General features: G+C 39.2%; 1 protein-coding gene across 1 annotated transcript in view; it reads left to right on the forward strand.

Annotated features, from left to right (window-relative positions):
* Positions 1 to 635: 635 nt before the first annotated feature.
* Positions 636 to 23850, forward strand: part of LOC104126802 (ankyrin repeat domain-containing protein 26) — a 60507-nt gene continuing 37292 nt past the window's right edge. The window contains exons 1-18 of the mRNA XM_035894913.1: positions 636 to 793; positions 926 to 1040; positions 1281 to 1454; positions 1567 to 1673; positions 2205 to 2342; positions 3110 to 3258; positions 7181 to 7231; positions 10019 to 10052; positions 10132 to 10204; positions 11467 to 11527; positions 11889 to 12886; positions 13593 to 13740; positions 15330 to 15391; positions 16478 to 16580; positions 18073 to 18101; positions 18203 to 18269; positions 18361 to 18405; positions 23600 to 23685. Of these exons, the coding sequence (XP_035750806.1) occupies positions 636 to 793; positions 926 to 1040; positions 1281 to 1454; positions 1567 to 1673; positions 2205 to 2342; positions 3110 to 3258; positions 7181 to 7231; positions 10019 to 10052; positions 10132 to 10204; positions 11467 to 11527; positions 11889 to 12886; positions 13593 to 13740; positions 15330 to 15391; positions 16478 to 16580; positions 18073 to 18101; positions 18203 to 18269; positions 18361 to 18405; positions 23600 to 23685 (2598 nt within the window). The remainder of the gene's footprint in view (positions 794 to 925; positions 1041 to 1280; positions 1455 to 1566; positions 1674 to 2204; positions 2343 to 3109; positions 3259 to 7180; positions 7232 to 10018; positions 10053 to 10131; positions 10205 to 11466; positions 11528 to 11888; positions 12887 to 13592; positions 13741 to 15329; positions 15392 to 16477; positions 16581 to 18072; positions 18102 to 18202; positions 18270 to 18360; positions 18406 to 23599; positions 23686 to 23850) is intronic.

Consider the following 23850-nt stretch of genomic DNA (forward strand, 5'->3'; position numbering starts at 1 on the left):
CCTGCTCTGTTGGGACAGGTGTCCTGCAGAGCAGTGGGCACTTTGCCTTCTGCACAGAGCAAATCTTGTGCTGCTTTGTGCCTGTGATTTAGGGGGAAACACATGCAAAGACTTTTCCTGTGTGATTTTGTCTTTGGGTATAAGTAGGCTGATTAATTGACATCAGACCTAAGATGTTCTGTGGTTTGAAGGAGCCCTTTTCTTTCTGGCAAGGCTTTAACTTGTAGAAAAAAGTTTCATTTTCTTATGCTCGTCATGTATTGTGGAAACACAGTATTCCCACCTTGGAGAGGACTTCCTCTGTAGTAGGCTTTTTATGACTATGATAGTTACACATGCCAGGAAGGTCAAACATTACTTTCCTGTAGTCAGGATTACAGTGTTCTGCTGTCTGGTTTGCTATGTGTTCTCAGAGGCACTTTGGTGCAAGTATGTTCTTGTGTTTGCTACAGTAGTAAACAAGCTAGAGGAAAAAGCGAAAATTCTCAAAGTGCAGGGAAACACTAATATTCTTGCAATAAACCCCATCTCCTACATCTTTGATACACTCTGGCATGTGAATGATCGTAGAAGAACTTAGAGGTTTACTTGCCATAGTCCTCAGATTTCCAAGCTTTGGTCTCTGTTGCTGTGGCATGTGTGTAGTCCTGCTAGAGGCCGTGACCAATGGCTGGGCACAGGAATCTGTGCAGATTCAGTTCTACAGAGAAGGAGATACCACCTTATTAAGCGGACACTGTGGAGGGTTTTTGTTAGCCAGCCTCAGGCATTTGGTGTGCAACTGCTGTTACTGGTAATGCAATGAGAAATCTGTTCTTAAGCTTGCTTTTTGCAAAGTGAAACTTGTGGCCATATCCATTTCTCTCAGCCTCAAACGGTTTCTTCAGTTGTCTGTCTGTGCTAATTTAATATATTTAATTTTTAGGACACCTCTGCATCTTGCTTGTGCAAATGGCCATGTGGATGTTGTTACATATCTAGTAGAAAACAACTGTAAGCTAAATCTTTTTGACAATGATAACAGATCGCCACTGATGAAGGTATGTGGAATATGTTATGTTCTTGCAAGTGGGGCTTGTCGATTGTGCACTAGATGTATGTTGCAGGATTCTTTACACAGACCTCTGTAAAAACATGTAGATTGTACTTAGCTTGGAATAGGCATATGTTAGCTAATCTTTGAAGGTGCTGTTATTTTTTAGCATTGGGAAGCTGGGGGAATTGTAAGAGAGTGAAATGTAAATGCTGGAAGTTTTTCCTTTTTTGTGTGTTGTTCCTAGGCAGTGCAGTGCCAGCAAGAAAAATGTGTGTCCATTCTGCTAGAGAATGGTGCTGACCCGAATCTGGCAGATGCTGACGGCAACACTGCCCTTCACCTTGCTGTCATATCTCCTAATACATCTGTAGCAGGGCTGTTACTTGAGCATAATGCCAATATTGATGCACAGAATAAGGTAAATTTTTTATATTTGTTAAGGAAGTTCTTTCAAAAAGTTGCATTAATATTTCTCTTGAAGGGTTTTTTGATTCTGATTTTTTAACTTGATTATTTATCTGTCCTTTCAGGAGGGATATACCCCGCTTATTCTTGCTGTCTCTGAACATCATGAAGACATGGTAGAGTTTCTCCTTAAAAAAGGAGCTGACGTGCATGCTAGAGATCAGTGTGAAAGGTGAGGGGTTTGTCAAAACTCTTCATGGGTGTCTCTAGTATTCTTTAGGTTGGATTGATGAGAGGCATGTGAATGAGGTCTGAAAAAAACCAGGGAGCCATGCAGAAGGAGCTATTTCTGTGTGACTTGTGAAAGCAAGTCTGCACTTGGCTGCTGTCATACCTCAGTGGATGCTTTTTGCATTGAGGATTGCAAGAAGGCATTGTCTGTGGTGGCCCTTCTGGCAGGAAACATGCCATTAGCTCGGCAGCATTGCCTCAGTTCAGACCCCCCCCTTCCTCCCCCCCATAGCAGCGTAGTTTGTATGTAAGTGTTTTCTATGTGGAAGCTTTGTCAGAAGACCGAACATTTAATTGTTTTGACTCCCTGTCTCATTTTATTGTTGCTCTTAATACTTAATGAAAACTGCTTTTTCTTTCATTCATTTTAAAGTAATGGTGACAATACTTTTTTTGAGAGTAAATAGGAATAAAGATAATTACAGTGTCTGTGTAAAAAGATATCTTTCGTATCATATTTTGGATGTTTCAGAACCCCACTTATGACTGCTGCTTCTGGTGGGGAGCTTAATTTGATAAAAGTTCTTCTTCGGTATGGTGCTGATGTTTCCCATAAAGACACTAATGGATGGACAGCTGAGGATTACGCTGTTATTCATGGATATTCTAGGTAAACTTTTAAGTGTATCATTAGAATACGTTGTCAGTTGTCAGTGTGGCTTTGGAACATTTTTGGTAACATCACCAAGGTTTAATGGTGTGTTGAGACCTGTCTTGAAGCTGTGCTTAGTGATGTCTTCTGATATGTATCATTCCTGTGTCTAGTGTTAATTTGGAAGTTGAGGAAAATTTCCACCCAGAATTCTCTGTTAGATTTCAAGTTTTGTTGCTGAGCTCATATCTGCCCAGTATAAACTCTAAAAGGTGTCTGTAGCCTACAGTTATCCACAGGTGGAACTTGGCAAACTGAAATGTATGTAAACCCTCTCTGCAGACCGGCACTGTTGTCCTTACTGACTTCCACTGCAATGACCAGGAGCTACCAGCCTTTTGTTTCAGAGGAGATCTTTAATTAAAATCTTAAGCTGTTTTACTCCTCTTATGCATAGCTTTGTACCCGTGGGTACAAAGTTCCTTCTCTAAGGTTATGTGTACTTAAAAGCTAGGATGAAAAAAATGTACCAAGCGGGAGTTAATAACTTTGTAGGTATAAATACGTGTCTATAGAATGAACATGACTGTAGTGAATACTGAAGTATGTAAGTCATGCAGTAAGTGCTGTGTGCATTACCCTTAGCGAATACATACAAGGATATGAATTCATATGACTCTGAGTATGTTCAGGATGGATAAGTGGCTGTTAACTATTCTATTAAATGCTGTATGCAAGCATGTGGTTATTTTTACCAAATTTATTTCCTCTCTTTCTCTATATAGTCTTAGTAAACAACTGGCAGAGTACGCAGACTGGGAAAACACAGGAGAAGCTTCTGCAGGTGGTGCACAAGGCATCGTGGTACTAAGCACTCCTCACCGGGCGGGAGCTGCTGGCTTTACATTGGGCGCACCTGCTGTGGACAGAGGAGGTAGGATCCTTAACCATGGAGGAGCTTGTGAGGAAAATCACTATGGCCTTTTCTTTAGGTAGTTTGCATTGTTAAAGCTTATTGTGTTCACCACTGACTTTAGCGGAGGCATCAGATGGAGTAGCCCAGGAAGTTTTGTGAATGTGCTTATTTGTTGCTAGTTGGAGGTGCTTCTTGTCAGTGTGAAGGCAGTTGCGATCTGCGTGCTACGTGTCCACTTACGGGATTGTTGCCTTCTGCCTGTCAAGAAGGCAAACCTCTATATAGGTTTTCCCATAGAGAGAGAGAAGGGCGACAGGGCAGGAACTAGATCAGAGTGGGTTTGTTTTTCAGGTGTGTACTTTTACCTATAGATGGCCATTCAGATTGTGAAAATCCAATTGCAAAAGCAGTAGGTTCATCCTGAGCAGCCGTTTGTGTAGTTGGGAAGCAACAGATGAGTTAGTGGGAAGATACGTGTCTTGTTGATTTCCGCTGAGTTTGTGTGTCTTTGGTTCAATATCAATGGTTTCACCTGCACTAAGCTCCTTTTAGTGAGTCATCTTATTTCTCAGCATCAGTTACAATTGTTTCAGTGTAGGTGCTGTAGAGACATATTTAGGAAAAATTGTATTGGAAAAGTAACTTTGTTAGCAACAACAATGTAGTGTCTGTGTATACTATATCTTCTTGGACATAGTTTGATTTACAACAAAAATAATGCTTTCCTTCCACTTTCAGTAATTTTATGAAATAAACTTTAAAAAAATCCGTATTATCTTGTGATCCAGAAAAACAATTAAATTGCTTTGTGATCAAAAAATTAACTACTTTAGTGGGTTTATAAAATCCAGTCCAAGCTTATGAGCTTATGCAGCCCTAGAGGAATCTTAGAAAATTAATATTTTAATACCAATGAAATTGTCTTGTACCTTACATCTTGGGCGCTACAGTGGTAGGTTTTATTCTTTCTGGTTTTTTAAGGGTGTTATATAGAACTGTGTGGCAAATGGGCAGCAAGCAGTGTTCAAACATAGTTCATGACTCCTTTTTTAAATACCTCAAGAAATATGAGCAAAATATGGACTGTTTTTTGTCACTGACTTTTCCCAGATATGGGAATTTAATTTAGAGCCAAACTTTGTTCCTTTGACTTGGGAACAGTTGCTTTGATCTAATCAGAGATTTGTAAAGTTTCTTGATACATTGAAGGAAGATTTTTTTTTTTTTTTTTTTTTTTTTATACAGGTAGTTTAATCAGCAAAATGTTGCTTTCACCCAAACAGCACATTCCGTCACTGTCTCCTGTGCATGTAGATAATTTCTGTGGTACCACATTGTTGACAGGCCTGGGTTGTTTTAAAATATATGGCTTGAAGAGTAATACTGTTGCGTAATTCCAAGCCTGACATACCCTCAGGGAAATACGGGTTCTTGAACCAAATAATTTGCCCCATTCCTTCGAAATGATAATCCTACTAATGTAAGCCCCCAATATTATGGGAAATCTTGGCTTTTTATCTTCATTTGAAGAGGCGTACTAAGTGTGAAGAGAAGGGCTTCATACAGGTAGTTTAATCAGCAAAATGTTGCTTTCACCCAAACAGCACATTCCGTCACTGTCTCCTGTGCATGTAGATAATTTCTGTGGTACCACATTGTTGACAGGCCTGGGTTGTTTTAAAATATATGGCTTGAAGAGTAATACTGTTGCGTAATTCCAAGCCTGACATACCCTCAGGGAAATACGGGTTCTTGAACCAAATAATTTGCCCCATTCCTTCGAAATGATAATCCTACTAATGTAAGCCCCCAATATTATGGGAAATCTTGGCTTTTTATCTTCATTTGAAGAGGCGTACTAAGTGTGAAGAGAATGTTACGTGGGTTAAGGACTTGGGAGGAGAAAGGGTATGCTCTGTTCTCAGTCTGTTTCCAGTAGGGTTTATTTTTCTTCTAAGTAGTATGAATCCTTTTCTCCTTGTGCTCAGTCTCTTAAAAGATGACCCCAGTGTGTTGAGCGAGAGAGATTAGTAGCATATAGGGAACGTTTATTGGCATTAACTCTACAGTCTCTGGCTTGCACCCACAAAGCACAGGTTCTTCATCATTAGAATCCCTTTAATATGCTGCATTAAGAGGCTTTGAAGCCTCTTTTAGAGGAGAAACTGGGATGATCGTGAGAGGCAGGAGAAGCACCCACTTTGGTATTATTTTCTTCTGTTCTTCTGTACTATTTTTCTGTCTGGGATCTTCAGTGTTGTCCTTATTCCTTTTGCTGCTTTTGCACTTGTTGAACGTACTTCAAAATATTCTCTTCTAATGACCAGTGTATTTAAGAAGGTGGCTCATGCTTATTTGAGTGTTTACTTTTTTGTCAGCACATGGACGTTCTTATTAATCACAGACAGGTTTGCAAAAACCTCCAAATGAATGGCTTCCAGCCCTAGCATATTGAATGACAGACTTTTTAGATTTGAGGTTGGAATTTCTTTGGCAAAAAGTAATAATTAAGCAATTTTTCTAAAGGCAAGGATTCAGATTTCTGAATGTATGTCTGCAGTGGCAGCTTTTTTTTTAGCTACTGCACTGCGTATTAGTGTATTGTTCCTTTAGTGTTTCCCTGCGTCCCTACAGAAACTGTTGTTTTTTCATCGTAGGGCTCTTGGAAAAGAAGGGAGTGCTTCAGTGTGATTTATATCTCCCGAGGCCTGAGGTCAGGCAAAGTTGTCCTGTATCACCTTTTAAGAAAACTGAGAAATGGAGAGGGGATGAGAAACCATCCTGAGGTGCTTTCTTAACTCTTTAAGTGTATGTTTTTGATAGGAGTCCCTTTGCCACATCCATTCCATGTATTTGTGGTAAAATCAACATAAGCAGGGCTCCCTCCTGCTCTGAGACAAATGTTACAGACTTGTCACAAAGAAATTTGGTGCCAGGTAGCTGCAATAACAGAACCGCACCATTTGTTGATGTAAAATACAAAATTTTACTAAGAAGGATGGTTAGAGCAGGTCAATAGTGATTTTTATTCTAAAACTCCTGTTCCACAACATACAGACGTGCATACGCAAACACTCATGCATGACACTCACACCAGTCAATGCACCCCTTCTGGTCCAGTTGTGGCCTGCCCTATAGCGCTGGGGGAACAGGTATTCATTCTGACTCCTTGTCACGTCTGCATTCTGGCTGGTGGCATAGCTTCTGTATGTGAACAGTTCAGCGTGGTCAAATCAATATAAGCAGGACTCTCTTACCCTCACTGAGGTAGGAGTGACCTATGTTTGCATCAGGCGCCAACTGACACAACTTTTAAGGTGAGCTGCTTTAAGGCAACAAGTTTCTGGGTTGCTTTTTTAATGAGGAATAACAAACATGCTAAAACTGTAACTTGAGGTGAGTGAGTGTAACACAATGGCTAGAAGTTGTGTGGTGGTAGAGCCAAGATTTCCTTCAAAACTTCTGGATAGTGTATCTCCAAAGTTTAGTTGTTGGCACCTAAGGATTTTTGGGATGCTTAAACAGAGTGATTTTAAGTGTACTGTATGTATAAAGCACTCTACAAATGTGAAGGAATTGCATTTGCAGCCTATGCTAGATGAGGACTAGTCAAGTTGGCAATGTAAAGTTGTCAGTAGAGTAAATTTCTGAGAATCTGTTGCAGTATTTCAAAATACTGGAACATGGGTACTTTACATGGAACAAGTAAATTAAGTTACACTGTTTGACACTGTCCCTTGAAAGTAGAGTTTATAGACTCTGATTGGTTTTGTTTCTAGCACTTACAACTGTAGAGTAGACTGATAGTCACAGTACATTCTCTCACTGCTGTAGCTTTGTTGATGTGCTGCTTATGTTTTCCAAACTTCTGGGAATTCAAATTTATTCTGATGTCATTGTTTCGTCTGTCCTTTCCATGCCTTTTCCTAAATGGATATAGGAATGCAACAATCTCCTAACCAGACATCAAGAACAGGAAAATCAAGGAAAGGTATTCTGTACAGTAGCATTTCAAATAAGAAACATGTTGTGTAATATACAAATTCTAACACATCTATGACGTTTTTTATCCTGGACGACCCTATTTTGATGGGTTTGGTTTTATAAATTAGATTTGAGAGCAGGCTTTGGGCACTTTTTATTTATTTGCATGTTTTGCATGAGTCCTTTATTATTGATTTGAGTGTTTGTTTTGTGTTAGTGCTAGTAAATAATTTTTTGTTAAATAAGTTCTTCTGTTGCTCCAAAATGGAAATGGACTTCAATTAAAATGGAAACAAGCAATCCCCAGAGAATGCTTTTCTAGATCCCATTTCTATGGTAGGGCATCAAGGTCTGTCTGAAAGCTAGCTCTCAAACTTCCTCTATTGCCTTCTAAAGGACAGTGTGACCTGGTTTTGATCATTGCTTAAAGTTACTATACATCGAAAGCAAAAGTTCAGATAACTTACTCAGCTGGTTTTATTAATTATAACTGTATTAATTGAAAATAAAACTGGAGTCACCTGTCAAGAGTTTATAACTGATGGCTCCACCCTATCCATACAGTTCTAAGAGACAGGTTTTCATTCAGCCTGGGAGGTTAGCAGGTAGATTAGACTGTGGGCACTGAGTGAGTTAACAGAAAACTGCTGTTTGTAAAACTAGTATTTTAAAGTTTTATTTGTTTGTGATAGGAAACATTAAAAATCAGAGACTGTGTTGGTATTTTAAGTTTTAGCTTGTCCTCGCACTGGAAGTTTCAGCCTCTAAGTTTTGTCTACATGACATGTCTATACTGAACATGTATGCTGTATTTCATTGTCTGAAAGCCCTGTTCAGGTCGGGAGATGTACTCATCAAAGTTCCCACATAAACCCTGTCTTTAGGACAGACAAATTTCCATGCTCATTTGTGGTTTGCTGGTAGTAGAAGAGATGTCTTCAGGCATGGTATGCCTTTGTTTTCTTTTCCCTTTAATGATTTTGTCCAAGACCTCAGTTTAGTTGTCATCATGCAACTTTATGGAAGGTCACCTATCTCCTGTTTATACACAACTTCATTTTGTTATGATAGTTAACAGGAATTACTTATCGAACTCTAGGAACGCTGAAATAGCTACTATGTGGAGGTTATATTTGTTTGTTTTTTCCCTTCTGTCTTGGGAATTGAAGAGCCCTTTTATTTCATCTTAATTGTTGATAATTGAGAGGTTTTAGCACTGTTCAGGCTGGATTCCTAGGGTTCAGATTTCAATAGTACCTCAGTGATGTGCTAGAGCACACTCTCATCGAGTTTGCAAATGGCCCCAAATTCAGGGGATCAGTAGATAAGCTTCAGGGCAGCAGTGCCATTCAGGGAGACCTTGACAAGCTGGGGAAATGGACTGTCAGGCCTGTCTTATGAAATTCAGCAAGGGCAAATGCCAAGTTCAGCACATGGAAAGAACAACCCCTTGCTACAAAACATGCTGGGACTGCCTGACTGGAGAGCTGCTTTGCTGAGAAGGCCCAAGAGCATCTTGGCAGAGAGTGAGCTGAGCATGAGCCAACAGGGTGCCCTGGCAACTGGAAGGTCAGCAGCATCCTGGGCTGTATTAAGACCAGCATAGCCAAGAGACTGAGGAAGGTGATTGCCCACCCCTACTTGGCATTCACTGGATGGTGTCCAGCTCTCTGGGTATAATTTTGAGCCCCCAGTGCAAGAGAGATTGGTCTTCCAACAGTGAGCAAGTTCAGTGGAGGGCCATCAGACTTGTCAGGGGCTGGAGTACTCGCCCTTTGAGGAGAGGCTGAGGAAACTGGGCTTGTTTGGCCTAGAGAAGTGATGACTTTGAAGGGGACCTAGCAGCAGCTTCCAGTACATATAAGGAGAAGACAATGCCAGGTGCTTCCTAGTGGTGCACTACAAGAGGCATAAATGCAAACAAGAGTGTTTCTAACTGGATGTCAGAAGCTTCACCTTGATAAGGACAGTAAAACAGAGGTTGTACAGTCTCCCTCCTTGGAGGTGTTAAAGACTGGACTGGATAAAGCCCTAGGCAACCTCATCTGACCTCATATCTGAGCCTGCTTTGAGGTGGCAGTTGGCTAAGAGGCTTCCTGAGGTCCCTTCTGACCTGATTTATCCTATGATCCTACACTTAAGTTTCCTTCATAACACTGATGAAAGCTTGGAGTGTAGTACAGAATGCCCTGGTTATGCCCCTTTTGTCTGTTGAATACCCTTTTTGGTTCAGTGTAGAGAGCTGCTGGTGATTCTTCTACCTCAGGATAAGCTTTAGATCTTGATTATGCTTTTTGATTTTTCTTGACCTTTTCAGAATAATCTGTAACTGGGTAGAGCAGCAGGTAGTATAGTATATAGCATAATGTTATACGGAACGTTACATAAAATAGTAAAATCTCTGCGTGTGGTGTGTACTGGTGTGCGTAATATGAGCTATCTGGGGGTTCATTTACTTACTGTTTTGCTAAACCACCACCATTTTGTTAACTGTTTGCTAACATAGCATATTCGTGCTATGCTGGGTTTTTTTAGAGATGTTTCTTAAACTTCTAGTTATAAGAGTCCAAAGGAGATACAGCTCTGGACTTTTTTTTTTTTTTTAAATTCAGTTTGGCTTGAAAAAGGAGTTGTTTTGGAAACACATTCATTCATGCTGTCTTGTGTTGAATTGACTACCCAAAGTTTCATTCCGTTATTACCTGTAGCATTGTCCATGCTAAATGTTTATATGTACTGGTTAATTTTTAGCACGCCAAATCTAATTTCAACATGTCAATTAATGTTTGAACAGCAATAGATGACTTTTCCCAAGGAGACTCAATAAGGTGAGACTTTAAAAATACCTAACATTTACCTGAGGAATGATTTGAGAGAGACAGTACTCATTTTGCTTTGCTTTTTAAGAAGCTCTGAGAAAGAGGGGAGTGATGACAGTTGGCATACTTCTGAGGAAGAAGAACTCGATTTTGCCCCCAAGGTATGGTGCATTTACAGGAAAAATGTTCTGCAAAAATAAGTGATTTGAATGCAAGTTTTCTCTGTGATTGAAAGAAACTGCCGTTCCAGCCAATATTGTTTTCTCCTTAGAAGCAGTCTCTGGCCTTCCAGTCTTTCTTCTGCTGTGAGTTTTTCCTAAAAGACCTGTAGCTGTGGCAGAGCATGTGGTAGATTTGTGGTTTGGGGCAAAAGAGCAATAGGTGACAAGATTAACAACCACGTTGTTTTATTTTTTTCTTATTCATTTGAGTCAGATTTGCAGACCCTAAAAGTTTATATATTACTTTTATAAACTATTCTGTTCTTCTCCAAACATTGTTATTGTTTCCTGTAAATTTGGTGATAGAATCCTGACTGATAAAGAAAAGGAGCGTTTATTTATCAAGATCTACTGAAATACTTCATCACCTAGTTCTCCTTTCCTCCTTGTCAGGTTCCTCAAGAGCACTCAGTGGATGAGTTACTCAAATGGGTTGTCTTTTTTCTTCTATAAGATGGCATTTCATGCTTGCATGTAATCTCACACTGCATGTTTTCCCTCTTTTTTGAATGCTTGGGTAGTATTCTATTTTGTCAGCTACAAGCTCTCGTGCCTACTGTTTTTACTAATGTTCTGAAGGGTTATCAACTTCTGCAGTGATGTGTGGAGCATCTGTTCTGTTGCATTGGGATTCTGCAGTGATGAGGAACCTGACTGTGGTCGTAAAACCCACTCTGTAATGCTAGAGATGCAAGCATGTTTAGTTTTAATGTGATTTTGTTTGCTTGCACTGATTTAAATAAAATGATTCATTTTTCTGGCACGATTTTGAAATTTAGGGGTATTTTGGTAAATGTAATTGCAGGGACTAATTTACGCATTAAGTCTAGGGTTCTTAACAGTTACTTGCGTTGTGCACATTTGCAAGGAAGCATCCTGAAACTGTGAGCTTACAGATAGCTGAATTTTACTTAAATACTACAAATATTAAAAACAGATTTTCAGAACTGTTATGCATGTAAACATAGTTTTGGAAACAATTTGCAGAAGGGTGTCTGCACAGTGTTTTGGGGTGAAATACTCACTGAATTGCATATGTAAGGAGTGTTTGTGTAGTTAGAACCATAGGATGGAGCAAGCACCTCAGCGCTATCAAAAGCACAGTCCAATTATATTTAATGTTCATGATTTGACATGAACAAAGGATTTGTAATTACTGTTTTAAAAAAAATGATTTTGCTTAAATAAATCTTTATTTACAGAAGCTGCAGAAGCCTAACTTGACGCTGTTAATGAATGCTTCCCAGCAATTCAGGAAAAACAGTAAGCTATTTGTCAAAGATTGCATGATATTCTGATATATAAAAGTAGACTTGCTAAGTAGGGGTTTTTTTCATAATTTTTTTTTTGCTATAGTACATGAGAAAAGTAGCATTTTGAAAACATAACACTTAGTCATTTCAGAAAAAAAAAAAGTCATATCATTAAAATGAAGATATTAATTCCCTCCCTAAGCCTTCGTCCCTGGTCAAGTCCTTCCTCCACCCTGCCCATCCCTTACCTGGCTCCTTTTCCAGACATTCCCAGATGACTCCTCTCCTGTGCAGTAATCTGGTAACATGCCTGTTGCTATTTTCATAATTCTATTTGTTCACATGCATTTTTCCTTTTCTTGTGCTTCAAGATGATGGTGATGGTTCTAGAATTGAAAGTCCTAAGTCACCAAAGAAAAGCCTCAAACAAAGAACCCCATCAGATGCAAACCTGAACAAAGGAAAGTGTGGAGAATTGTTGAATCAAGATGTCTCAGATGCAAGCAACCTGGAGGAAGAAGAGTTGGAGGAGGAGGAGGAGGAGGAAAATGACAATGATGATGATGAAGATTATGAGGAGGAAGAGGAAGAAGAGGAGGAGGATGAAGATCTTATTCAAGATGAAAAGGAGGAAGAAGATCTGGAAGATGAAGAAACTCAGTCTAATGACATACTAGAGGAGGAGCAGGGGCAGAAAACAGAACCTAAAGGGGAAATTAATCAGAAACTGGAGTATTTTAGTAATGCTAAGTATGAAGGGGAAGCTCAGTGTGGAACTGGAGATGTCTGTGATGATGATTATAAAATAAGTAAAGAACTTGACCAAAAGGTGGAGGAATCTGTTGATACTCCTGTGTCTTTTATAGCTGGGAGTTATGAAACGTTGCAAGAAAATATAACTGCTGTGCCTCCAAAGATAATGAATAATGAAGTATCTTGCAAGTCCATACCAAAACAAGCTGTCTTTCAAAATCTAAATAATTTGCAAGATACACAAGAAAGCTGGAACAGGAAAAGCATGTTTCAGGAGAATTTTTACAGAAATACTGACTCCTCTTTTGCAGACTCTGAAATGAAAAAAGAGATACCCCAGCCTCTATCAGGTAGTTGCGTTAAGGAAAAAAAGTCAAGCTTCAGTGATGGCTTTGAAAGTGGTAATAACTCTTGGTCAGCAGCAAAACCCCCAAAGCTAGAAAGTCAAAAACTGAACTCTGTCATTCTTGAACGTGTGGATGATGAAGATACTGAAGAAGAGCAATATGAAGAAGTAGATGATAAAGTCTGTGAAGCACTGAAACAGTACAGTGAAAACTTGCGCTTAAATAAGTGTGAAAAAACTTCGAGAGCAGCATTTCATTCAAGCACCAAAGTAAGTATATAGGGATGATTCAATCACAAGGCTGTTTTCTATGGGTAACGTAGTTAAGAAACAAAATGGTAAACTGGATTTCTGTTAATGCTTATTCTTCACATATATCCTTCTCTTGATCATCACTTTTTTATATTAGAAAATGTCTTACTCCTGGCCAAAGCAGTTTCTTAGGTGTATGACTAATATTAGTCAGTATTTTGAATTATTTTTTTTTCCATTGGTTACAGTAGTTTTGCAGGAAAAAAAATAGGCAGTAGACTTTTTCTGGGATCAATTACATTTTTCTCAGTTTTATGTACAGATCTTATCTGTGAAGACTTACTGCCATTTAGTAAAATTCATGTTGTGATGGCTGAAAGTGAGGAAACAAAAAGAAATTTGAATAAGATTGAGAGCGAGAAGCTAGTAATTTTCCTTGGAGCAAAGTAGGGGAAAAGAAGGATGTAACTTAAATTTAACTAGAGTTAGAGTGGCATGAGAAAGTGCTTCTCAGGGGCTTTGCAGAACCAGGGGTGAGACTTAAAACATTAGGTATTGCTGTTTACTCATATAGATTCCCACAGAAAAACTGAAGGCTTTGTAAAACAAAGCTCAACAAAGTTTCCATTTTGTCTTACACAAAACTATTTTTCAAGTTGTTGATGGTTGGCAAAGGAGATGCTTGCTTCTGTTCTTTCCAGCTGTTTTGGTTGATCTCTTTTAGGAAGAATCACCTGAAGAGCAAGAAGAGGGGGAGGAGCAGGAGAAGGAAGACACTGGTGAAGAGCTACGAACTGCAGTTGTTGAGGGTGTGAAAAATTCTAGTTGTAATGATAGCCATCAAGTCCACGGTGGTTCAAAAGATAATGCTGGTGAGACAAATGAGTTAGTAAATTTGGATCCAAATTCTTCCTCTATAAATATTAATGCACAGTAAATGAACTAAAATGGTGATCGACTTCTGAGATAGCAATTTTTTCCCTTGCCTGTGAATCCTTGTGGGCGTTGGCAAAGAAGGAAAGCAGCTTTTGTTCCTTTTCATTCATTCTTGAAGAACTGAAATTGTGGTGTTGGATTCCAAACGATGCTATATGAAGCAAGTGCTGTTCTTGCTTTTGTTGCTGTCTTCTCCCTGAAGCAGTGTGAACAAAATGCGGAGATGAAGAAGAGAAGGACTAGAGCGTCTTGGGTGTGACAGTAGTATTCCATTTTCTGGCCCGTACTGTCAGATTGAAAAGCTGTGATTGCTCTTGGCTGAAGCCTGGGAAAGATTTGAGTCAAGCTGAGGGAAAGCTGTTCTGTTCCAGTGCCTCCCCTTGTCCAGTTACAAAATGTAGAAGGTCTCTCCAGTGCCACACTTGGTAATGCTTGGTAATGACACACAGCTCGGTCAATTGAGCACTTTGGTGCTCACCTCAGGTTTTGGAGCAGAAGGTGGCACTGTTGCCATTGTCTGTCTCCTGAGAGTAGCTTGGTGTGGTAGATGTTACCAGAGCATGTGTAGCTGCTGATCAACTGCTACACAAGGAGCCTGGCAGAACCTGCTGTATTCAAGTGTTGTGCCTATACATGCTGTTCTGTCTCTATACATTTTACCATAAACACAAGTTTGGCATAGCAGTTAGAGCCCAGGCTGGAACCAGCAGTTGCCCTCTTCTGGGGTGGGTGCCCTCACTGCTCTCCAGCTCCTTCCCCCTTCCTTGTGTGCATGTCTCCAGATGAGTGAATCTTGAATCAGTTATACCTAATGGAGTAGCTCAAAACAGAGAAATGAAGGTAGTCTAATTTGGCCAGGAACCCACTGAGACTGAGCCTTATGTTTGTCTGGTAGAGAAGAGATTTGGTTGTTAACTCCCTGAGATAGAAATGTCTTTTATGTGTTTGGGGTGAGTTTTTGAGCTGTGAGCCTCTATTTTTAAATGGCAATGCTTAGGTGTCTAGCTTCTGGGAAGAAGGTGCAAGGCAACAACTCTCTGTCAGGGAAGATCTTTCTTGGTATCACTACAAAAGGAGCATTGTTTCTTAGTGATTTTAGTGATGTTAGTGTGAGAATGTTTTGGGTAGTGTTTCTACAGTACCTCCTGTACAATGAAAAGTGGTAGTAAATGCCAAATTGTGGAGCTGTAGGCTGGAGAGCAGGTGACCTAAACTGCATACCACAGGACTGCAGTGTGCTGGATTCTCTTTCTGAATGTTACCTAAAATGGGTTTGGTATTGCTTGTAGCTGTGTCTGCTGTTGTTGTTAGCCATCTTCTGCTGGAAAGGAGGGAAGAGGAGGTGGTGATACAAAGGAAATACCATGATGTGGCTGGGTGTGATGAAACCCTTAAATAACACTCGCTTCTTAGTGTGTCCTCAGCATAGAACCACTGCATGTCTTTTGGATGCAGGGCTTGACTGATGGGGAAAAGCAGAGTGAAATATAAACATTCAGTGTCTCACTTCTTACCTTGTTTGTAGGTGCCCTTCCAGCAGTGGGAGCAGAGGAAGAGGAAGACGATGAATCTCCCTGGGATTCTGAGGTACCTTGTGAAAGACAAGGGGGTTCCCACCAGAGGGAGAGGGTAGGGTAGGAGTAAGATCCAGGAGCACTTGAGAGCTTGCTTTTGACTTGGGCCCTACCATTGATGAGGCTTATTTCCTCTTTTCCTGCTTCTGCCATGTTTGTAACTGGTGGCCCTTGAAATACTTCTGTTCTAGGCCAGCTGTTCAGTTAGGATTGGGATGAAGTTAGGTCAAGCTAATGACTTTGATCTTAGCAAATGGCCTTTTGAGTTTGGTTTCCAGTATAGTATCGAAGCAGTAAAGTTTTTTGCTGCTTAAAATACTCTGAGCTTTTCATAGGGGCTGGCAGGGTTGTTGATTTTTCACCATACAGCTCTTTTCTGCTGACCTGGTCAGTGCTTGCCGTTAGGGTCTACAGCCTAGATGGTTAGCTGCTTCTGAATAGATCCTCTCTACCTTCTGTAGGTGTACTTCAGCCCTTTCTGAAAGTCGTGTTCACATGCAGGCTGTTTTTGCCCTTTGAATTCTTTCTGTCTGTGGTAATGGGCTAGAAGAAAATAAGCAGGGTCTGTAGCTAACCCCTTCTGGCTTTTCTTGTGAGGAAAAATTATTCTTCTCCACCCCTTTCTTAAAAATACAAGACTAAAATATCTTTTTTTTTGGGTAGCCTTAGCTTCTGTAAGCTTTGCCTTGCTAGTCTTTGTTCAACCCAAATTACCCTCGAGACTGGGAATAGCAATGTGTTCACTCACCATTGTAGGATACATGCCTAGGGAACATAAGCACAAACTTCAGTGTCGCGTAGAAGTTCAGCACAAATGTTGGATCACCACAGACCTGCAGTTATTAATCCACAACCCACATCTTGAGTTACTGTGTTAATTCTCTTTTGTGGCTAAGATCTGAAAACACACACAACTGCTGTGATTTTCCAATATACAATGTCTCGATGTGTCCTTCCCAGGGGTCTTATCAAAGGTTTTTGTGTCTCTAATATACTTGATACCATGCTACGCAAGTTGGCTCAGCAGGAGCTTTTTGCATAGAAATGAGTTGAAAATGCATTTGTACCAATTCTCATGAATGTGTTTTACATTATACAGATGGATTCTGAAAGTCCAAGAAAAGTATCGTCCGCTGTGTTGCTCCCAGCTGCAGACAGACATGGATCATGCTCACAGATTGTTTCAGGGGAACGCAACAATGGTAACTTCACGGTGGACTAAGTGTTTGTCTGTAAGCATTTACAGGCTAAAGTGAACTTTCATCAATGTTTGTCTTAGGAATGCTGTTATGATGTGGGTGTGTGCCATAGCAATGTAGTGCTTAGTATTTTATTAAGCAGTTATCACAGTGCTTGCTGGCCAGTTTGCAAAGGAAGTTTGTCTCGTTTGCATTATGTCTGTTCTTCAGACAAGGTTTTATTTTTTTGGATTCAGGTTCTTGTTGCATAGTGATGAAAGTGTACGTGGTTTAGGACTGACGTGTCCGAACATGTAAACATTCTTGGATGATAAGGCAGCAGAAGAAAGCTATGATCTGGCTAAGCATTTTTTTTCTTCTAGCTTAATTTTTGATAGCTTTCTGCTGTGATTTGCCTAGGAGCTAAAATGTGACTAAAAATTCAGGTTTTATTGCCAGGGTTTATTCAGGTTTTATTGCCACTGCCTGTGGTTTGTGACACTATCTCTTGAGCATCTTGAGCATAGGATGGCAGGGAAGTTTTGCTGTTGGGGTAGAACTATTTTCTGAAGGATTTCTCCTTTAATAAATGGTTTGTATGATTCTACTAAGATAAGTTTAAAATCATTGTCAAAAGGGGATGGTAACCTTTCTAAGGTATTTCCATACTGATAGACCACCAAGTTTACTGAAATCAAATATTGTATTTTTTAATGATATTTTTTTTTTTTTTTAAATCTAAAATTTTTGCTGTGGAGTCATTCTTAGTAGCATTTCATATACTTCTTTCACGAAAGGACTCAAACTGTGAGATGACTAAAGCAGAGGATTTGAAAAATATAGGTAGGCCTATAGGATTGTGTGGGTTCGGAATGATTTAATGTTGGACAAAAATTTAAGAAAAAAAGTATTTGGAACTATGCTATAAAAGGAGATTACAACCAAAGAACTTTGTTTCTTTTGTTCCCTTGCAAGCTAAACCAGAACAATCTGCTGAGAACTAGCTTGATATTACCTCATTGAATGACACATGTATGAGGTTTCTGTGTCTGCACCCAGGCTTTCTCTGTCCCATCAATGGAAAAGAAAATACTCTTCAACATTAAACACTTGTAGGATAATCACAATCATAGTGCTGTTGGACTGTTTTATCATCATTTGTTACAGCAAACCAGCTTTGGCTTTTGAAATAATCCTTTCAGAAAGCAGGATTCAGCTCTTCAACAGGACTACGTATTTTGATCTTGTTCTGTTAACAAGCATGACTTTATTGCTTCACATGAATTGTCCTAGTTCTGTGATTATTATTTTTTAAATCCAAGCTGCATGATGGGAAGTATGCATTGTCCATTTCTTCTATGTTGTGTGATGAGGTAAATTGAATGTTAATTATCGTATTCTCAATGAACTAATGCTTGCAAGTAATACTAAGTTGTAGAAGCTACTGGTGTTGAATGGAGTAAAAGATACCTTCAATTAAATAAAATAACACTTCCAAAACATTTTTCACCTCTAGGCTTTTCGGAGAAGCCCAACAATTCCCAGGTAAGTATTTGTTCATGTCAGACTGACTATTTGCTCTGCTCATTAAATAGTACGTAGTTACTTTTAATTTGGTTTTTATCATTGGATTGTGTCTTTCATAGCTGAAGACTCCCAAATCTGTTTTGGAAATGAATGAAACTTCTCCTAAAAGAAGGCAACAGAAATCAGGTAAAGTTCATTTCATGTGGTTCTGGGTTTAGCTTCATAATCTTTCTGGATAGGAGTATTTAATAAAGCATATGACTTAATTGTTTTGCAGATCTATTGGAGGAATTTGGTTTAGGAGATGCAGAGGACATTGAAGGTATTCATAACAGTCTTTATGTAGTGTTCTTTTATGGACGGACACATTGTACTTGAAAATTTTTTCCTAATATTAAATTAATGGTTCTTGCAAGGTCTTCTGGGAGCAGAAATATAAAATACTGAAATATGCCTCTATGCGTGTGCATGCTCCCTCCTGTAGTCTGCCATTCAACACTGTAAATACTTTTCTATGAGGTAGGCTTCCTTCACCATACCTGCTGTCATCTCCCCTTTTCAGGCAGTCCTCAAGTTTGCTTTCCTTCCAGTTTCTCAAAAAACCCCTTCCTGATATTCCTGGTTTCCTGAGCATGTGCTGTGGCTGATTCCAGGCTAGGGATCTGGAAGCTCAGCTGTCCAGGAGTTGCATGTGAGGCAGAAAGGGTAATTCTTGGACTCATGCGGTAGCTGAGCAGGAATTATTACTTGCCTGGCTTTTCTCTACATGTCTGGCAATTGTTTTGAAATACGTGGCAAATGCATTCCTCTGAGGCCTGCCGCACTTGTTTCATGGAAACTGACCAGCAGGTTCAGAGGTAGGGGAAGAAAGTGGGGAAGAGAGAAAAGGTGGGAGGAAATGACAGTGTCAGCATGTTGTCAGTAATTGCCTTTTCTTAGGAAACAAGGCTAAAAGTGAAGCAGCTAGCTAGTCCACCATACACTGGAGAAAGAGTATATGACCTTAATGGTTTTTTAGTTCCTTTGTTCTAACATTTATTGATTTGCATATTCGTTAATGAGCTGAGAAACAATTCATTCAGATTTTAGAGTTTCTACAGTCAGCTATTGAAGATATCTGTTCACCTCTCTCTGGTTTATATGTTAGCAAGTAAGTGAAGTAGGTAATCGGAAATAATTTTATAAATTATTGTAACTTCTAAGTATGGAATACAAATATTTCCGAGTTCTTTGGCATCCTTGTTTTAGGGAAAAGAAAGTACCATTGTTCTTTTGACAATCGTAGAGATTAAATTTCTCTCTAGGAAAAATATCTCTCTCCTCCTCTCTCTTTCATGTATTCACGATGGGTAAGCAACAACAGGGCCTCTTTTGCCCTTTATTTTGCAGTGTTAGCATTTTTGTAAGATACACAGGGGATTGTTAAAAGTTGTTCAGTTAAAACATGATTTGTGGTTTTGTCTGTATTGCACAGTAATGTGAAATGTAGCCCCACGACCAGAATGTTATAAAATTACAAACACAGAAAGGAAAGACTGCCTTTTCATAGCTCAGTTCATGTCAGCTATTTTTCCTGTGTGTCTCTATTCATTTAGTTTGTGTTGGTTTTTACCCATATGTTATCTTGAAGATAGGGTGTTAAGAAGTACATGTGAAAATTTCTTTCAAATTTTTATGTTTTGGTTTGGGTTTAAGCAATTTGGATTGCTTCAGCAAAGCATGATTCCTGTGGCACAAATATTTCTACCTCTAAAAGGGTTGAATGCCACCCTTCACAAGTTTATTTCATAAATCTGGGAAACAGGTACGGTATCTTGCACAATTCAGTGTTGAATGAGAGACAAAATTTCCCATTCTATTTACTTTGATACTGACTCATAGTAATAACTTATTAAAATCTGGGTTTGGGTCAAAATTAAGTAGTAGTGTTCTCGTGTTTTCTGTGTAGAAGGGTAGCTGCTTTGCACTGTAATCTGCAAAAAGTCATTATGTAAGACAATTTATGTGGAGGGAAATCTCAGAAGAGAGGAGAGATACAGGCTAATTGGGAAGAACACTAAAGTCATCTTTCAATGCTATCTAGAGAACATGTAGAGTAAAAGGTGGGGGATTTGCATCTTTTGTATACACAGGGATTTCTGTGTATTTATATGTTAGGCCTGAAGCCAGATTCGTCTAACCCTGATGCAGGTATCCATTAATAAAAATACATGCTAGTAATAAATGACTGGCAAAAATACTGTAATTTAATTTTTCTCTCTGGATTTTTTATATATGTAGGGTTCTACCAGTGTTTTAACTAAAAATTTCTCCCTGTGCTAAAAGTGAAAAGTCTTGACAATGAGTGATCCCTCTTTCACAATGTTGACAGAAGCCAATAATACAGAAGATACTCATGAATTACTGCTCCAAGAAGAGATTTTACTTGCAACAGCTAATTGGGAGAAGTCCTTATCTTTTTTTTGTTTGTGTATGTTTTTGAATTATTTTTCCAGCGGCTTAGATATAGTCACACTATGAGAACCGGAATTTTGCACACAGAAGAGCATTGCTGCCTTTCATCTTTACTGTCTTTTTCCTTGTTCTGTGTCCATCGTACAGAAATTTCAAGATTGATTAAACCCTATGGAAAAAAAATCTTATGGACTCCAAAGATGCTAAAATCTTATCTAAAAACTGAGACTTCAGACTCAAATAGTTGCTGCTGAAATCTTACTGTTGACCATGATGGGCAAGACTGAATAGGAGTTCAGGTTGCTTTTGATTATAGCAGTATGGCACCTAATTTTAAAGTGTCTGGACTCTGAAACAAAATCCAAAACATTCAGATGCTTACATACTCTGTACAGACAATGTGAATTGCGTGTTTAGAAGGCCAGTACAGAACTCTGGGTGCTAACAGGTCTGCTTTTATGCAGCTTTCAGGCAGATAGAGTTGACCAGAAAAGCTTGTTCAGTTTGTGTTGTGCAGTATTCTTCAGGAAAGGTGTCAGAGCTCTCCTGCATCCACAAAATACTTAGTCTATCTTTTAAGCAAGATTGTGGTGTTCATGTTACATGGTGGGAGCAATAACACACATCAAGTTGTATGGTAGGAAGCTGCATGCATGTTGCAGTTTGTGACCTGAATGAACACTGATGAAGTGACAGAAGAAATCTGGTAAGTGTACCTTTATGGAAATGGTGTAGGAACAGTCCCATCTGTCTGAGAGATTGACCACCCCCTGTTGTGTTTGAGCTGGAGAGGCTTCTAGGAGTAGAAACTTCAAGCACACTTCAAGTCCAGACGCTTTGTAGGAGATACTGTTACCACCCAAGAGGCTTATGTGCAAATTACCAACATACTGGGTGCCTGTCTGTGGCCAGTTTTGCTCTCTTGAGTTATTTTCATTTTGTCTTCTGAAAGGATGTTACAAATCAGTGTGATGTCTGTGCAGATACTTCTCTTGGATTTCATCAGGCTCCAGTGCTTCTGGCCACCCCTTCCAGTTGGCACTCACAGAACTGTATGCTCATTGAGTGAGGGACTTGCTGGTTCAAATTATCCAGCCACATTACCATTCTAGTAAGAGGGATAGGGACCTATCTACAAAAACTATACGTAACTATTGGAGGAAAGGAGGATGTTGATCTCCAAATTATGGGGGTTATTTGTAGAGGAGCTAAGGTTTTACTTATCCCAAGCATCTTGGTATTGATCATAGAATCATAGAATGTTTAGGGTTGGAAGGGATCACTAGTGGTCATCTAGTCCAACCCCCCTGCAGTGAGCAGGGACACTGCTGACTAAGGTTATTTGTAGAGGAGCTAAGGTTTTACTTATTCCAAGCATCTTGGTATTGATAATTTATTACACTCTCTACAGAACCTTCTGTGGTGTTACCTACAAATGTTCCTTGACCAGCACATCTGTCCTCTATTTCTAATGCATTAATCTGTGCCAGCAAACAGCTTGGTATTGGGATATCTACAAGCATCAGTAAAGGCTAAATCTGCTCTGTGATCTTGAAAAACAAGAAAAAGGGAAAAATGACAGTTTTCCTTATAGAACATTATTCTTATATAACCATTAATAATTATTGTTATTACTATCTTTAATACTCATCAGACTGTCTGAAATGCATCACAGTAATCAATAGATATCATCAAAACCCTGTGAAATAAGTGCTGTCAACCCAGTAATGACTAATGTGTGTTGGGAAATGCCCTGTGCTAAAATACCCAAAAAAGAAATTTAAAAAAAATTCTAGGAAATTACACCCACCAGTGATTGAGTTTGGAGGAGAAGGTTGTTATCTCACGCTGTGTGACTTGAAGTTAGAATCGACCTCTGGAGACCTGTATGACTGAGGAGCTTAGATTCCCAATTCAGACATATGAGTTGTAACTCTCAGCTTGTATCTAATATAATCCCTTTCAAGAAATGAAAGCTTGCAAAAGGAGTGACCTAAAGCAGAAAATGCCAGAAGTGAGGTTGCCCTTGTGACTTGTTAATTCTGGACCCTTTTGTATGTTTTTGATGATACCTATTTTCTCCCTGTCTTGCTCACTTGTAGGAAGAATAGGATATTTTGTCCCTCTTCGGCAGTGAAGCTTTGTGTATAGAAAGGCTATTGCATAGAAACCATAGAATTATGGAGCAGGAAAGGAGATGCAGAGTGATTAAGGTGAAAAGCCTCCACCTCTGTTTTTAGATGCCACACTTGAGCTGCTGGGACTTGTTTCTTTCTGAATACTTGATACTTCAAAGCTTTCAGTGTGCCTTCCACACAATGACAATGACTTGCTACTTCTGAGTTGTATCTGGGACTATTTGGAGTCCAGTTCTCAAATGTAACAGAGCTTCAAGGTAGGCACAACATAATGAGGAGCCCAGACTTCTTCTGAAGAGTTTGTGGCCTGTCCAGTATTACTTAGAAATTCTGAGAGAGGAAAGGGTGGAATCCAGTTTTCAGTGGTACAAGTGAAATGTCCAGTTCATGGGTTGTTTAATGTTTCACAAGCCTGTCTCTCATTCAGTGTTCCATCCATCTCTTCTGCAACAGATGAGGCAGCAGTTTGAAATACTTCAGTCCAGATCCATGTCTAGAGACAGATTTGTTTTGTGTGTGGAGTAAAGCTGGGGCCTTAAAGATTTCAAGCCTGTGATTTTCTGTGCACAACACACAGGGATATTAAAATTGCTGGAGGAATATAGCTAGTTACTGTATGGCACACAGTGTGTTTTTTTTCTCTCTCCCTGCTTTTCGGAATGGTTTGTTTGTGACCATTGATAGTGATTTTCAGCCAATTTCCTTTATACATTAAAAAATAAAATACCCTGGAAGAGAGGAATTCACACAGATGCATCTTAAATCTGTATCATAATTTTCTCTCTACTAGTTCACAAATTTGAGGTGATGTGTTATTTTGTGTTAAGATTTTTCTCACAAATACGGTAATTCAAGATGCACTCCAGGTATAGATAAGTAGTATGAAGTCATGCTGGTTATAAAAATATGTATTTTTCACTGTAGGTGAGTACTCAGGATCCACCTTTCATATGTCATCATCAGCTGAAAAAGAAGACATCAAGGATGCTAGTGAAAACTGTGAGGTGTGGGTATGTAAAACCAAATATAAACCCAACTATTTTTAATTAGAGTCTGAATTGGTAAATTGTATTATACATTAAGGTAAAGAAAGCTTACTAGTCAGTGAATAATGCTGAAGGAAGAGTCCTGTAGATGAAGGTTGTGTTATAGTCTGAAGTAAAGTTGGATACAGT

This window comes from Egretta garzetta, unplaced genomic scaffold (assembly GCF_000687185.1).
Source record: "Egretta garzetta isolate BGI_Z169 unplaced genomic scaffold, ASM68718v1 scaffold960, whole genome shotgun sequence".
NCBI classification, from domain to species: Eukaryota; Metazoa; Chordata; class Aves; order Pelecaniformes; family Ardeidae; genus Egretta; species Egretta garzetta.